At 35.3% G+C, this 18,006-nt stretch overlaps 1 protein-coding gene across 1 annotated transcript in view; it reads right to left on the bottom strand.

The window, feature by feature from the left end:
- NRP1 (neuropilin 1) overlaps positions 1 to 18,006 on the bottom strand; it is a 175,409-nt gene that overhangs the window by 33,598 nt on the left and 123,805 nt on the right. Inside the window, exons 8-10 of the mRNA XM_053713853.1 lie at positions 8,836 to 8,991; positions 7,182 to 7,326; positions 474 to 808 (exon numbers count right to left, since the gene is read on the bottom strand). Coding sequence (XP_053569828.1) covers positions 474 to 808; positions 7,182 to 7,326; positions 8,836 to 8,991 — 636 coding nt within the window. The remainder of the gene's footprint in view (positions 1 to 473; positions 809 to 7,181; positions 7,327 to 8,835; positions 8,992 to 18,006) is intronic.

The raw sequence follows: 18,006 nt of genomic DNA, 5'->3' as shown, positions 1-18,006 counted from the left end.
CTGCACTATAGAGAGCTTCTCATAAGATCTGTCTACCTAGTAAATATCTCCCAAGATTCAGCTATTCAACTCAGGGTTACTGCACTTGTTCTATACACTCAGCAGCCATCTTTGATGCCACTGGAGCTTTTCCCCTGTTATATGGTTACATTCAAATCCTGAAGAAAAGCTTATCAAGACTTTTTAGATACAATATTTACTATAAGTGTATAGGGTAATATTTATTTATAATTTACAAAGCTTTTCTAAAGGATTAGAATGTACCAAAGATGGCCACTAACTGAAAATAAAATGAATCCACCGCTGTTTCCATGCAACGCATGGGCAACTGCAAATTAAAAATATAGGACATTCGAGACGGTATCTGGGACTGAGAAACTGTAGAATTCCAAAGTGAGAGAATCCTGATGCTTCCTGGACAGTTGGATAGTATATAAATGAGAATATACACCGCATGAGAGCTATTTCCTCACCTTGGGCTTGTTTCTGCTGGAATCCATAATAGTTTTCCATTCAGTGCCATTATTGCTGTATCCAATCTTGAACTTTCTCATGAACACTTTATTATCTTTATGCTTCCCGCCCTGGATGATGATACCAGTAACAACCTTCTCTTCTCCAAGGTCAATCTGAAGCCATTCTTTAGAGTTTGAGTGTATGTTTGTAGGAGGCAAAGCCCAACCAGAGCGGCTTGTGACAAGACGCGCATTCTCAGGAACCCAGTTACGATCTACTTGGCTTGAAGCTGTAATTTGGGAGTCTGATATAAGACCTGAAACCATACCCAGCATTCCAGAACATTGGTAATCTGAAAGACAAGTAAACCATTTTTATGTCAGTAAGTGACCCATATCAACAAGTGGAATAACTTTATAAATGTGTATACATTTGCAATGTGAAAATGCTTTAATGTGTTGAATTTTATTATTTCATGGTTCCCTGCATATAACTATGTTTTCAACCCATAAAAGGTTAATCAACACATAATTAAATTCAACTCTGGAGCAGCAAGGTACTACTTACTAGGAGCTAGTTGAACACATCTGGTGAACCAATGACAACAGTCATATGTATGTAGCCACCAATCACCCACTAGCTTCTAGTAGACTATTGATGATCTAGAGCCTACCTAGTTATGCTTTTCACCAAAGGATTTTAAGACAACGAAATACATTTAAAAACTAAAGTAAGTTCTCCTACGAAAGTTCAATTTTGAGTTTGATTTTCTTTTAAAATTAGATCCGTAATCTGGGTTTGAACTGAAATTTTGATTTGTTATTAAATACTTAAGTTGAATAATATTTGGCAAAGCATACAAAATTGTCAAATATCTGATTGTTAATCCTTACAAAGTCTATGTTCCAATTCTCAACACACAATGTTCGATGTATTCATTAATTAATCCAATTAGAAGCATGTTTGCAATAAAGTTGTGTTCTAAAACGTATTTTCTTAAAGGTGATCACTCCTAAGGTTTTAACTGTACATGTGACCTGCTTACAATAGAGCAATAAGACACATGCATATGCACCTTGCACATTCTCTTGAGTGCTGGTGACATTATGACACATACTGTACACTATTGGTAAATGTCTGTGTACACTGTGTCTATGACCATATTGGCACAGATATATACATGCAGGGTTGTCTGGTGTCCAATATTCTACTGAACAGTCCAGTATTTCAACATGTTGTACAGAAAAAATCTGTATAAAAATGTATACTTAAATGCTAATGTATTTTTAATTCCTGAGTGACAGCTACATTTTGAAAGCTCTCCTTACTCTTTCCATTGCAAATATGGTGCCAGAAGTGACACTGCACATAAACCACTATGAGTGTTACTGGCAGCCAAGAAGGGTAAACAAAAATAACTATGGCATATATTACTTCTAGTCAAGAGCAGTTGAAATGCTACTCTGTGTTTATAATACTGGCAGCTACTGGGGTAATCTGTCTGCTCTCTGTGTGGTATTTGCAGTGAAGGGGGCTCAAATCACTGATATATGTGTATTCCTTACAGCTAAAGAGGCTGATGTGTAAATCACTGCTTTGTTTGTTACTAGATGCCGACATGATAAAATTACTTTTTATTTGTGAAAAATGTATGTGGCATAGCTTATGGTGAGTGCCAAGGCAGAGCTTTTGGAAGGGGACATTGTGTGGCCCGTTATTTTTACATCCCCAGTCACCTTCTAGTTGCTGAGTGTTTTTCTGGAAGAGAGCTGGGAACCTTACCCTAGTCACTATTTTTGCAAACAAACTGAATGAATATTAGTTACTATTTTATACATCAACCAATTGAGGGCAGATTACGAGTGGAGCGGTAGCTTGTGCTCCCGCTCACGTGTTAACTTAGTTAGACAGAGATTTTTTGCACGTGTCGGGTAGCGCATTTATTACAAACTAAAAGTAAAAAGTTTTTGCTTGCTCACTAACCCGACGCATGCTAAAAATTTTACTTAGAATTTTGCAACCTCATTAACGTATTCTCCCATAGACTTCAATGGAGTGCAAAAAATTGCATAGATATGATTTTACATGTTTTCAGCTACTTGACTGCAAAGGGCTCCAATGCGCATAAACTCGATCATGGATGTAGATCTGTTTTATTAAGATTATTGTGCTTATTTATGAAAATTTTCTTAAGAAATCCATATCTATTTCAATATATAACAAATAGTTTCATCACAATATTCTTTATTCTTAACACTTTCGAAAACTAAATAACATTACATTTATTACATTTGTAACTTTATTTATATATACTATATGATCTTTTGATTAAAACTACATTGTACTAGAATATGTAACTTTAAATAATCCTTTTTTTAAAGGGTTAATGAGGAACAGGTGCCTGCAATTGTCTTAATGCTTAGCCTTTAAATAGAGCTAGTAGGTGGGAACACAGGTTATGCCAGTGAACAAGGGCTGAGACTTGGCCCGAAACATGTTTGGCATTTTGTTCTAAACCTCGTTGCAGGCTCGCAACTGGATTATGTATTTTTACATGTTTTTACATGTTACCTACATGGTTTTTAAACTTTTGTCAAACAAAGTTTTATTTATTTAAGAAAATATATTTTTTGCCTTTTTCTGGAGCTGCAGGATGATAAGAGTGTGTTTACTATATATATATATATATATATATATATATATATATATATATATATATATATATATATATATATATATATATATATATATATATATGTATTCATATGTATTTATGTGTTTATATCTGCATATACAGTGGGGCAAAAAGTATTTAGTCAGCCACCAATTGTGCAAGTTCTCCCACTTAAGAAGATGAGAGAGGCCTGTAATTTTCATCATAGGTATACCTTAACTATGAGAGACAAAATGTGGAACAAATCCAGACAATCACATTGTCTGATTTGGAAATAATTTATTTGCATATTATGGTGGAAAATAAGTATTTGGTCACCTACAAACAAGCAAGATTTCTGGCTCTCACAGACCTGTATCTTCTTATTTAAGAGGCTCCTCTGTCCTTCACTCATTACCTGTATTAATGGCACCTGTTTGAACTTGTTATCAGTATAAAAGACATCTGTCCACAACCTCAAACAGTCACACTCCAAACTCCACTATGGTGAAGACCAAAGAGCTGTCGAAGGACACCAGAAACAAAATTGTAGACCTGCACCAGGCTGGGAAGACTGAATCTGCAATAGGCAAGCAGCTTGGTGTGAAGAAATCAACTGTGGGAGCAATAATTAGAAAATGGAAGACATACAAGACCACTGATAATCTCCCTCGATCTGGGGCTCCATGCAAGATCTCACCCGTGGGGTCAAAATGATCACAAGAATGGTGAGCAAACATCCCAGAACCACAAGGGGGGACCTAGTGAATGACCTGCAGAGAGCTGGGACCAACGTAACAAAGGCTACCATCAGTAACACACTACGCCGCCAGGGACTCAGATCCTGCAGTGCCAGACGTGTCCCCCTACTTAAGCCAGTACATGTCCGGGCCTGTCTGAAGTATGCTAGAGAGCATTTGGATGATCCAGAAGTGGATTGGGAGAATGGCATATGGTCAGATGAAACCAAAGTAGAACTGTTTGGTAGAAACACAACTCGTCGTGTTTGGAGGAGAGAGAATGCTGAGTTGCAACCAAAGAGCACCATACCTACTGTGAAGCATGGGGGTGGCAACATCATGCTTTGGGGCTGTTTCTCTGCAAAGGGAACAGGCCGACTGATCCATGTACATTAAAGAATGAATGGGACCATGTATCGTGAGATTTTGAGTGCAAACCTCCTTCCATCAGCAAGGGCATTGAAGATGAAACGTGGCTGGGTCTTTCAGCATGACAATGATCCCAAACACACTGCCCGGGCAATGAAGGATTGGCTTTGTAAGAAGCATTTCAAGGTCCTGGAGTGGCCTTGCCAGTCTCCAGATCTCAACCCCATAGAAAACCTTTGGAGGGAGTTGAAAGTCTGTGTTGCCCAGCAACAGCCCCAAAACATCACTGCTCTAGAGGAGATCTGCATGCAGGAATGGGCCAACATACCAGCAACAGTGTGTGACAACCTTGTGAAGACTTACAGAAAACGTTTGACTTCTGTCATTGCCAACAAAGGATATATAACAAAGTATTGAGATGAACTTTTGATATTGACCAAATACTTATTTTCCACCATAAATTCTTTCCAAATTACACAATGTGATTGTCTGGATTTGTTTCCACATTTTGTCTCTCATAGTTGAGGTATACCTATGATGAAAATTATAGGTCTCTCTCATCTTCTTAAGTGGGAGAACTTGCACAATTGGTGGCTGACTAAATACTTTTTTGCCCCACTGTATGTTTGTATATACAATATAAATACATATGTACACACATATAAACATATATAAATACACATACATATACATTTTTAGACATGTATATGTATGTATCTCTATGTTAAATCCCTTTGCATGCCTCTTTTTTTCTAACACCTGAGATCTTATATCATTGAGCTCTTATACCTTTTTTTCCCCCGAGTTATCGTGAATGTAACTCTACTGTACAATATATATGTTGATGTGTTTTGTGCCACTTTTCTAACAGTTAACCAGAGTTCTGAATTTGTGCTATCCCAACACGCCTTAAATTCAATTGCACTCAAGCAAACTTGTTTATTTTCAAGTCGTAATGCGGTGCTACTGTTGATAAACACAATATCACTTGCGTGCAACAATTAGAGCACCAATCATAATCAAGCCCTTAGTATTTAGTACTTGATCATTTAAATTAGCTGTAATCCTTTAGATTTCTTATAAAAACACATACTGCACACTAGTTGACATTATACCTTTTTCATACTTTTTGGTAAAAAAAAAAAAGATTAGGGCCCGTTTATTTCACATAAACAATGCAAAAACATCCCGGCACTTTTAAAATATATACAGCAAACTAAAAGATTTGTAGCTATTCCATAAAATCATATGTTGTTAATTAAACAGTAACTAGCTTAGGTAAGTAGCAAGAGTGTGAGTTTTAATGAGTCCTTTGTTATTGTGCTGACTGTAAATATTCAGGATGATACAATACTAGCCGTATTCTTACATGTATGTTTTTATATAACTGTAGCCAATAACAATAAACATTTTTTCTTATTTTCAAAGTTACATAGGATGCTAAATTAAGCTGCGCTCAGGTGTTGATTTCAAATGAAATGGATACTTAGGGAATACAGGCAGTATGAGTCAGGTGTAATCAACACATAATTGCACACAATGGGGCTTGCTGAATATCAGCATAGCAATTCAATAGGTGCTAAATTGGCTTGTTAAACCAAAACAATAACGTTGCATGTACTGGTGTGAATTTATAATTATATCAATTAATAACAAAGGGGAAGGTTTAGCAATGTGTAGGCTAAACAAGAACGAAACTGTGTCAATGTGAGAAAAACAAACCGTTACATTAATATTTAGCATGCAATCAACAAAGCAATAACAAGCAAGACTTATAGAGGGTTTTGCCAAAGGGCTCATATTTTATCAATGTGTGGGATTAAACTACTGTGGCTATGAGGCTGTGTAGCAACACCAATACTCGTTACTATGTTGATAAAGTTTTTTTTGTATTACAGTATATATCAGGGACAATTTAATGCAAAAATTACAAGTTTGCATGAATTTTACAAGTAGTGATCAGTGAATGGCTGGTCAGCTGTGACCTGCTCTGGGGCTGCCATCTATTTATTTAAAGGGAAATTTTAATGTAAAATTACATATTAATATTTACATTATTGACCCTAGGTAATGTGGAAAGGAGTTAAACACATAGGTAAAGTCCTATTTGGGCAATTCTATCAATTTAGCAGGAAACAGCTGGTCAGCCAATCAGGGGCAGCATCTGCATGACTCACTGGCTGTATTCTGTTTTGGGAGCTACAATATTTGCAGCTCCTCAGTCAACACTGTAGATTTGCATAATCAACAAATGCAAGATAACAATACAATGCAATAGCACTTAGTCTGAACTTCAAATGAGTAGTAGATTTTTTTTCTGACAATTTTAAAAAAGTTATGTCTTTTTCCACTCCCCCTGTACCATGTGACAGCCATCAGCCAATCACAAATGCATACACGTACCAAGTGACAGCAATCAGCCATTCACAAATGCATACACACTTATTCTTGCACATGCTCAGTAGGAGCTGGTGACTCAAAAAGTTTAAATATAAAAAGACTGTGCAAATTTTTTAATGTAAGTAAATTGGAAAGTTGTTTAACATTGCATGCTCTATTTGAATAATGAAAGTTTAATTTTGATTGAGTGTCCCTTTAATCCTTGTCAAACTATGAAAAGGTCTGAAAAGGTTTGAAAGGGCTATAACTGGTTACAAGACATTTTAGTGCATAATGGCAACGTTAATGTGCATATTGTTAGACACTAGCATCAAATACCTCCTTCTGTGCAGTCGACACCCAACTGTAACAAATAAAATAGCTGCTTTTATTATATTAAAACACAATGTATATTAAAGCACAGTGTGGCTGTAGCTTTCTCATTTTTCTTGAATTTGTTTCCATATTGTATGCGATACTTTACAATTGACATATGTTGCGAACATACATAAGTCATTATTTCCTAAAAGCTTGCTGAATTATTCATACTTTTAGTTACACTTTGTTTTTCTCTATTACATTACCTGTTATTTTACAGCCATAAACTTCAAATCGAAGTGAAATTCCAGATTCCCAAGAGAGAGGACGGATTTTAACAAAGCGCGTGAGGACGGGTTTAGGAAAAGCTCTAAAAACCACATCAGTGGGATTGCTGTTTCCTTGAAACACCTGCAGGCCGCAAAAAGGATCATAATGAATTAATTACATGTATAGACCAATTAAATGCAATAAATGTTCACCTAATTAGCAGTCATTTGTGTGATAGAAAGTACATAACGTTTTTGCTTGTAGCACAGTATGATTACTTTGTTAAAGTAATATTGTTCTTCTTAAAAATGCATTTTTCCCAGAAATTTATATTTATACAACAGGAAAGTATTATCCAAAACTGTTAAAAAGTGAATAATATTTGGAATCACAGTTTTACCACTGGTTCAGTGCAATCTAGTAAAACAACAAACAAACTTTAAACGTTCACATAACTTGCTGAATTAAACAAAGCATAATTAAAGAAATAATATTAAATTGACAAATATTAATCAAAATAATAATTATAATATACATTCATTATTTATTTAATTTGCCTGCTTTGCTTGTAATTCACCTCTTTTTGCACCTTACATAAAGACTGGTGCGCATATTACATATTTCAAGGGACATTAAATAAATAAACAAAAAACCTCTTTAGCACATCAAGGAGCATTTTTTGAGAATTTTTTAAATATTAAATTATAAAAACAAAACACTTTTGCATGGAAAAAAATGTTAAACCTGTTTAAATTGGTTTTGAAACTAACATGAAATGTTTGTTTGTGTAAATGTCATCTATAGAGACACTGCCTTATAAGAACAACAACCACAGCTTTACTGTGGACAGTGATACACCCAACGAACATAAAACAAAACATAATACATCTGACATGCAAAATGAATAAATAAATATAAAAAAGAATCCACAAATATAATCTCTCTTTAAGTATAATGCAGTTTACCTGACCCAGTTACAAACCATACAGTGATTGCTTATATCTGTGCAGGAACTCATTTAAACTAGCATCTGATTGGCTACCACAAAAATCATGCAACATTCTCTCTGAGATATATGTAAACATAATCAAACAGTCTTTTAAAGCCCTTGTTTTGCCTTCACATATTTTGCTGATACATACTATTCATACACAAATATGACATAGGTTATATTGTGTCTTAAAAGTAATTAATGGTTACATTTTTAAAGTCACAGTACCAATATATTTGCTATTAATCCAACTAAATATCAATTTAAGAATAATAAATGTACTACATCTTTGACATAGCTCAACTGCTTTTATACACATATATAAACAGTGATTTCAAATTATGGTTTTTATAGCAATAGATCTTTTTCTGCCGTTCAGGGGCCTTTAGCATTTTATAGTTCCTTTTCCTTGAATTGGGTATATGACTCTCCTAAGCCTTTTTAAATTGCACAGCCCTGCTTGAGGAACTTATGGGCTGGCACTCTGCCTATGCCTGGAGAAGTATTAAATAGTACAATCCAAAAGCTTTTTTTTTAATCATAATATTTTAATGTTTGTTTTCATCATTAAAAAAAGAAATAAAATAAAATCTTGGGATTTGCAATTAATTAAAATGTATCAGTAACCAACTAAAATAGTGTTTAGCCTTAACTCTTACCAGAGGTTTATTCCCATCCTTTAGGGTAATCCAATCTTCCCCATTGGAACTTATGTCAACTTTGTATGTTTTGACATAGTATTTTTTCTTTGTTTCTTTAGAAACGGCTCCTTGGGTTCCAATTCCAGAGACAAAGCGGAGAAGACCGAGATCCACCTGTAAATACAAATAAATATTTTTTGGTAGACAGATAATAAATCGCAGTATAACATTTTAGCAACTTTTCTATTATATCAAAGACAATTTTCTGAGACTGGTGAATATATTTTGAGTATGATAGCAGATTAGATATAGCCTAATATTTAATCTAAAATAGTGATTTCACATGTTATTTCTTTACTTTCTATACAAATTAGGCTGATTTCCTCTGAACTGTATTCAAAAATAAAATGTTGCTTTAACCATGTGGTTATCGTTGTAACAGTATTTCTTAAAGGAATATACAAAGGCTAAAAATAAAACATTTAATTGAGTTGTTATTGGGTTAATACATAGTTTACATTGTGCTTTTGTGCCATTCCAGACGTGGATACAGGTGGTGAACAAATTAGAAGCAGTCACATGTGTGCATGGTCCAATCACTGACTGTATCCTCATCTGTAGAATATGGATTTTGCAGGAGAGAACCTTTGACAATGTACTTAACCCTTTGGAAAACTAGATCTGCTTATTCAAAGAAAGATTTTGTTTGAAAATAAAATGCTCTAAAGAAACAGAACATTTTATTTTTTACACTAGATTGTCTTTTTTACTATAATCCTAAAGGAGTCCCTATAATTAATATTTAAATTATATCCCTTGGTAAGCATTGGTAAATTATTCTTTATTGATCAGCCAAAGAAAGTCCCACTTGGAAGCCACAACTGCAGCTCTAGAAAAGGATGCAGCCAGTGAGCCAAATAGGAGTGGCATACACATGTATCCACCAACCACTGGCCGTTTCCTGCTAATGAGGTATAGTTTGTAAACGCTTTGCAGATATTAAACACTTAGGAAGGGATGCTAATGTAAATATCTCTGTAAATAATTAAAGAATTTATTTTTTTACATTGGAGTGTTCCTTTATGACATAGCATGGCTTTTTTGAGTCTCTTTCTGTGGTTTAAAACTTCTATGCCAGTTTTTAAAGTAACATATGTGGCCCATATCTCCTCATAAGGGCCACATCAAACGTTTAACCTTTACAATACACCACACAAAAAAAATATTTTATATATTTGTTATGCAAGGAAAAGTGAGGGGAAGCCCAAGCAATAAGTGTGACAAACAGAAGATAAATATTTTCTAGGGTTGAAAGTTGGGCTATCTATATGGGATACATAAAACCTCTGAGCTACCTTCCCTTTACTGCTCTATATTCATTAACCCATATTATAAGAACATATCTATGATTATGTTTTGTATTTTAACATCACAGAATTATTGTTCTCTATATGCTCTTTTAGTTGAAACTCTGCTCAAATCACATTAAACTTTGCAATGTTGTGCTAGAAATGTAAGAAAAAAATAAATCTATATTTTTGTAGTAACTATGGATTTGTCTAAAATACACTATATGATCAGTAACTAGGTGGTAATTCAGTGTGCTCCAGTGATCCAGACACCACTGCGTTCAGCAGAAAACTCCTGTTCCAATCAATCACATTAGTTGGCCAACTGTGGAAAAAAGCACATTTGGACAATCACAGCAGATCGACGTTTCATCTCTCACTGCTCTACCTGCTCAGTCTCGCTACAGACCTGGTAATAAAGAGATTGATTGCACAACTGCTCGCTCATTTAATCATGGTTGAAAATACTCACAGTTCAATAGGTTTATATTTTGTATAGTTCCATGTGTATGAAAAGAAATGGAAAATGTTATGTATAGATATTTTTCTTGCAGATTATTAGGTTTTATAAAATACAAAACTTTTGGAGTTCTTTAATTGCTAATTTGTCAACTATGTTCAATATATTTCAAGGGGGCACTTAAGTCAAAATAAACTTTTATGATTCAGATAGAGCACGCAATTTGAAGACATTTTTGAATTTACTTCCATTATCAAATTCTTTTTATATACACGCTTTCTGGGGAACAAGCTTCTACTGAGAATGTGCACAAGCTCACAGGGTAAACGTATACTAGCCTGTGATTGGATGATGTCTGTCACATAATAGAGTGGGCTGGAAAATGGGAGAGAAAATACCGTAAATTTGCCAGAAAAATAAATCTACTACTTGTTTGAAATTCAGAGTAGGTGTTGTTGCATTATCTTTTTATTTAGCACTTATTCATTTTGCAATTCTACTGCATTGAGTGGTCTTTTAACTAGACATAAGTCATTAAAAAAACCCACAAAATATCTTTATGTAGCACATTGGTTTTAAATGGAATAAAAATGTGTATTTTGTGCTCTGCTCGATTAAGTGCACATAGAAATCTAAATGCATTTCAAACCCTTATTATTCAAGTGCTTTCCAAGAGTTCTGCACATCTCATGTCCAGATCCTTGCTCTTGCCAAGCCTGAGAGCCCTTCAAAGCTCATATTCTTTGCTGTTCTTTTTCTGGTACCCTGTACTCTTTAACTATGACTTGAACAGACAGGCTATACAATTTCTAAACTGCTCAAGGACACAAGATTTAAAGAAAACCAGTAGGCTGTTTAACCCTTGGGAGCTAAGGGGTTAACGCTCATCCTCTTAAAATTAATTAAGCAAAAAAAAATGTTTTTATATACAGGAAAGTAAGATCAAACACAGGGTTAGTTAATTTAAAATATCATTAAAAGTAATAGCTGGCAAACACTTATTCTGGTACTTTAAGTTATATAAATCGATAAGGAATCTGTAAAAATGAAGAAAAAAGAAATCTATTCTGGCAGAGATCTGAGGTTCACATGGCAACTAGAAAAACTCATTATGCAGAAATTACAGATTTTTAAAAAGTTAATATTTCTTAAATTCCATCAGTGATAAGCGCATATACAGCTCCCTAGTGAACTGCATCGTTAAGTATCATAAATTACATCACACTTTTTAATTCTCATTGGATTAAATTGGCAACATGTTGAGCAAACATTTACATGCCAGTGTGTGAAGTAATTTTATTAGTCCATGGCCCATAGCAAGGAAAAGAATATGGTGTGAAAAAAAAAAAGCCTTGTTGAGATGTTTTTTTTTAAAAAAAAAATGATATTTTGGGATTTTAAAAGCAAAGGTATGTGTAAAGTTTGTAATGTTATACACAACAACATTCTAAGAAACTTACATTTTTTAACTGTTTTGTAATCGTTTTTTACTGGATTAGAAACTGATTTTGAACATTGCAATATTGTTAAGTACAAAAATTCTAAATGGAGCAGTTTTGGTAATCTATTTTCTCTAAAGTGCCAAAATATTCTACCCTTAAAGGGACATTAAAGGACCACTCGATGCAGTAGAATTGCATAATTAACATGTACATAATAAAAAGACAATGAATTAACACCTACTCTGAAATTCAAATAAGCAGTAGATTTTTTTCTGACAAATTTATTTTTTCTCCCATTTTCCAGCCCACTGTATCATGTGACAGACATCAACGAATCACAGACTAGTATACCATAGCTTGTGCACATGCTCAGTAGAATCTTGTTCCACAGAAAGTGTGTGCAAAATTTGATAATGGAAGTAAATTGTAAAGTGTTTTAAAACTGCATGCTCTATCTGAATCATAAAAGTTTATTTTGACCTGAGTGTCCCTTTAACCCCTTGAGTGCTAATGACGGCTCTGAGCCGTCACACAGAGTTTCCCACTCTGGTGCTAATGACGGCTCAGAGCAGTCACTAGCACTCTCCCAACTTGAGGGAGATCTGGGGGCTCCCACCCGCTCCTACCCCGGCGATCGGTGCTGCATAATGCCAGGCATCGCCGGGGCTTCCCGTTTTGCATGGTGACGTCACGCGCAAAAACGTGATGACATCACCGCGCAACTTTATTTAACGTTAACAATGTTAAATATAGGAGCAGGGGGCATGCTGCTTAGAAGCCTGTATCTCAGGCATCTAAGCAGCTACAGACCCCCAAGACCCACCGTTGGAAAGGTAATCGCCTATCCTTTCCAACAGTGTCTGAAATAAATAAAAAAAGTAAAAAAATATATATTTTTAAAAATATAAAATAAAAAAACCTTAGCACCCAGGTGGGAAAGTGCTTAGCACTCAAAGGGTTAAGCAAATAAATACTAGATATAATTTTATTTTGAAAGCAAATGTTAGACTGATAATAAAATGTAGCTGTATATTATTTTTAGTTGTCTAAATATGTGGAATGGAATAATACAATGATGTTAACCCCTTCACTACTGGGACTTTCAGACAAAAACTTGCTCAAAATACCAGAGAATTTTTAGCATTTTAGTTTTTTTCTATTCACTTGCCAAAACTATATATATTTTTAAGTATACAACCCAAGGTATTGTAGACAACCCAAGGTATTGATCTAGGCCCATTTTGGTATATTTCATGCCACCATTTCACCGCCAAATGCTATCATATAAAAAAAATTGGTACTTTTTTCACAAACTTTGGGTTTCTCACATAAATTATTTACATACCACATGTGCAATCATGGCATAAATGATTGTAAAAGTTTCACTGGGATCCCCTTTGTTCAGAAATAGCAGACATATATGGCTTTGCCATTGCTTTTTGGTAATTAGAAGGCTGCTAAATGCAGCTGTGCACCACACTTCTATTATTCCCGACAGTGAAGGGGTTAATTAGGTAGCTTAAAAGGTTAGTTTTAGTTTTAGTGTAGAGGTTATCCCACCACCTGAACCTTTTCACCCCTTGATCCCTACCTGATTCTTCCCAAACACATCTCTTCCCTCTCCAACCCCCCACTGGTAACCCCCATCTTAGGAACTGGCAGACAGTTTGCCAATAAGAAAATAAGAGGATTTTTTTTGTTATAATTATTGTTTTCTGCAGTGTAGGATCCCCGCTTACCACCCAACCTCTCCGATCCCCCCCAAACAGATCTCTAAACCTCCCCCTTTAACTAAGCTTTAGTAAACTGCATTTTTTAAAAAAAAAAAAATGTTTTTTATTGTTTTATTTTTTTTTAACATATTTTCTGTAGCCTAGTGTCCCCCCAACCTGCAATCTTTAGTTAGGGGGCCCCCACACCCCCAGATGTCCTTTTCTGTAGTGTAGCTACCCCATACCTCCCTGCCCTTTGTTTTTTTCTGTAGCGTAGGGCCCCTCCCACTTCCTCCCACTCCCTCCTGCCTCCCCTGCTGGGCTGCCCACACCTGCCGCCGGCACCAACAGAAGATCGTTACAGACAGTGACACACACCTCATATGGAGGCGGTGCACCGATCACGCTACGGCTCCATATGCGTCAGATGCCTGAAGCTTCAGAAGCTCCAACTCTTGGCTGTAACTTACCAGCTGAGTGTGCTGGAGCTTCCTGAATCTAAGACGTATATATACGCCGTGCGGTATGATAGCCAAAGTACCGCACAACGTATTTATACGTCCTTTTGGATGAAGGGGTTAATATGTTGCACTTCATCTAAAGTCAGCTTTTCTCTACAAGGATATAAGAGGTAGGCTTAGGAGTGTGCATGTCTTGAGCACTACATGTATAATATTGTTGCAAACATAGTGGCAAACACTGCTGTTATATAGTGCTATACTGGTATATTATCAATATTAAATACTTTACCAATTTCCCATATATTGAATAAAAATGTCTATATTTGAAAGTAATTGAAGGAGAAATCCTTCCTGACTGTAAGAAACAGCTTCTGGATTTAGATAGACTTTTAATGCTTGCTGTAAACCAAATTAAATATTGTGAAAAATAAAATATTGGTTCCCTTTATTTAAATTCAGCTGATTTGTTCCATAGTAAAAGCGAATAACTTCATAGATCATTAAATGGTGTCTCATCCTAAATACGTGTCTGCTTTCATTTTATTTACTACCTCAGATCTCATCTCAGGTTTAGAAGAACAGTGAACATAATGCAATTAATTTCTAGAGCAAAATGATGGATAACCTGACAGTCTAACAACCCAACTGCAGCTGGTGGAACCATAACAATTATATGTGGCTATAACTTCCAGTGCAGTCTGTAGCATAAGATTCTTTTGGACTTGTTAAAATATTTAAATGCTATATGAAATGTATTTTTCATAGACTTTCAGTTAAAATGTAAGCTTGGCATATACAGTTTTGCAAATCTTTCTCTCATTAAAGAGGTTAAATGCATATTCTACTCAGAGCAACGAACACTTGAAAATAATTTTTAGGGACACTTTGGGCTTGATTTATCAAGCCGTTTGCTACATTACGACTGCAGGTTCTCACAAGAGAATATACAGTCAGTATTTTTCAAGCAGCGGTCATTAGACCGGGGAGATTGACAGCTCCTACCCGTGCATGATTGGCTGTGCGCGGGCAGGGGGTGGTGCAGTACAAGAGCGCAAAATAGCTCTCTTGTGCAATGCTGAATTCCGCCAATGGAATTCTGCCTGCCAGAGGCGAGCTGTGGTAGACAAGGGTGCATGTGTATGCCCCTGTCTGCTGTCGCTTGATAAATCTAGCCCTTTGCAGTAGTGCAGTAAAGTAAGCTCTGCTCCATTCCATCATAAACAGCAAACAATTTGCACAAAATAGATTCTGAAATGGGTGTAAAGAGGCGTTTATTGTGAGAAAGTGCTGCAGGTGGTCAGGAAAAATGAAGCAGAGACAAAACTGTATTGATATTTTGGCTTTTTGCTGAAATCATCCTTTTTATTTCATATTAAAGGGACAGTCTACTCCTGAAATGTTATTGTTTAAAAAGATAGATAATCCCTTTATTACCTATTCCCCAGTTTTGTATAACTGACACTGTTATATTAATGTACTTTTTACCTCTGTGATTACCTTGTATCTAAGCCTCTGCAGACTGTCCACTTATTTCAGTTCTTTTGACAGACTTGCTTTTTAGCCAATCAGTACCCTCTCATAAGTAACTAAATAGACATGAGCACAATGTTATCTGTATGGCACACATGAACTAACACCCCTAGCCGTGAAAATATGTCAAAATGTATTCAGATAAATTAGCATATGAGCCTATCTAGGTTTAGCTTTCAACTAAGAATACCAAGAGAACAAAGCAAATTTGATGATAAAAGTACATTGGAAAGTTGTTTTAAATTACAGGTCCTTTCTGAATCATGAAAGTTTAATTCTGACTAGACTGTCCCTTTAAAGGGTTAAACTGTTTTGCATTAGTTTACCAATATGCTTACAATGATATAAGAGGACTAATCTGGCATTGAGCGTGATACGTGTAAGCATGTGAGCGAATGAGTATGTGCGTTAGTTTGTTATTATTAGATTGGAATGTATCACAATATAAGATAATAAAGTTCAAATTATAGTCTGAAAAGTGGTCCATCTTTATATCCCATTGTAGAAATCATAAGGTAAACATTTAAATATTGCAGAAGTACAGTGTCTCATCTTTCAGGCTGGAGTCAATGGAACGACTGATTTATAGGTATTTCCCCAGTTTTTATTTTCAGCCCTAAAATTGGTTGTATCAGAGATACTTTATCTTTAAGGTGCAGTGGCGGAGACAAGGAGAGAAAGAAGCCTAATGTGACAAATGTATTCTATGTAATGATAATGAGATACATGGAACTGACTTCTCACTGAAGTTGTAGGAAAGCAAAAGGGACGTTCTTCTAATGTGTTAGAACGTGTAATATTTGCATTACTGATTGTAGAATACTTAAGCTGGTTAATGGTTGGTTGTGCAACCTTAGCTGACAATCAGACTTTTCTATGTGTGTAACCACTTTAAGCACATTGTTAGCTAGGAACAGTAACATAGAGCTTCTAACTGTGCTTTATACTTTAGGATTGCAATGGATAGGGAGTTCTGCCTCACTGTTCCTCCCACTATTTTACCTTCAGGTCAACTGACTGGTTCCAGAGTGAAACCACAGGCCTCTGGGACATGTTGGGGGGTGTGGTAATAAAATATGAAATATTCTAATGAATTAGAGCAATCAGTTGTCATTTAAACACACTTGGAATATCCATAAAATGATCTTCAATACAAAATCACTTATTCTAATAAATTAGAGCAGTTCCTCAACGATATTCATTATATCTTAACTAGAGCACAGGTGAAATAATCAGCAATCAATAACTATGGTTACTAACCTGCTATCATCCTTCAGATGATTATTTCACCTGTGCTCTAGTTAAGATATAATGAAAATCTATCCTGTTAAGGGTCCTAAGGACTGGAGTTGAGAAACACTGAATTAAAGAATACAATGTTTTACATTCAGTTGCAATAAGAGCATACTTTGGAGAGCCATAAGACTCTCTTTAACATAATAGAAAGAATCAGAGTAAATAGGTTGTGAGCTTTTCAAGAAGATAGGAAAAAAATCCAATTTATCATGTCATACAGTTCCTCACTGTCTATGCTTTAATAAAATAGCATTATTAATTAAACACAAATTGTATACTTTATATTTTGAAAACTTTCAATGTCACACTCCAATTTAGTGAGATGGCTGGGGATTGATGTGTAGCCTTTAATTGGTGATCATTTTTTAAGCTGGAGCATTTCATTAGCACTGGTAATAAAGTGTCAGTAATTTTTAGCAAAAATCCACCCATTGTGCTCAATTAGTATCATAAAGTAAAGCTGTACTCATTAGATCCCAGGAAGTGGTTGGTCATAGAGACAGCTTCAAAAGCTGTGCACCTAAAACACAATGTTATGAAATAATAGGTAAATCAATGTTTCAATAAATGGCTTTGTGCCACAAAAAAACCCCAAAACAACATATCTGATTTGCAGAATAAGGCAACGACGATAAAGATATTCATATTAGTTATAATAGTTTTGTCTGAGTGATTTCATTTACTGGAGGAGATTGGCCAGACAATAATTATCAGCTCTCAATGCTTTCAGCTGTTGAACAGCCTCAAATACATTAAAAAGTAATAAAAAAATCCACACTGCATCCAGATAAAACAGGAAGCTTCCTCTTGTTCATTACAAGATCATCCTTTGTTATTTCTACCATGTGAATCTCCTTAAGAAGCACTGGGAATCTGGGAAAAGTAAAGCACTGGGATAATTCTGTAATGTTTTAGCTTAAGATTTTTCTGTTCTTTCTT

This window comes from Bombina bombina, chromosome 5 (genome assembly GCF_027579735.1).
Source record: "Bombina bombina isolate aBomBom1 chromosome 5, aBomBom1.pri, whole genome shotgun sequence".
In the NCBI taxonomy this organism is placed as follows: domain Eukaryota; kingdom Metazoa; phylum Chordata; class Amphibia; order Anura; family Bombinatoridae; genus Bombina; species Bombina bombina.
This window is presented reverse-complemented; position numbering and strand designations above follow the sequence as displayed.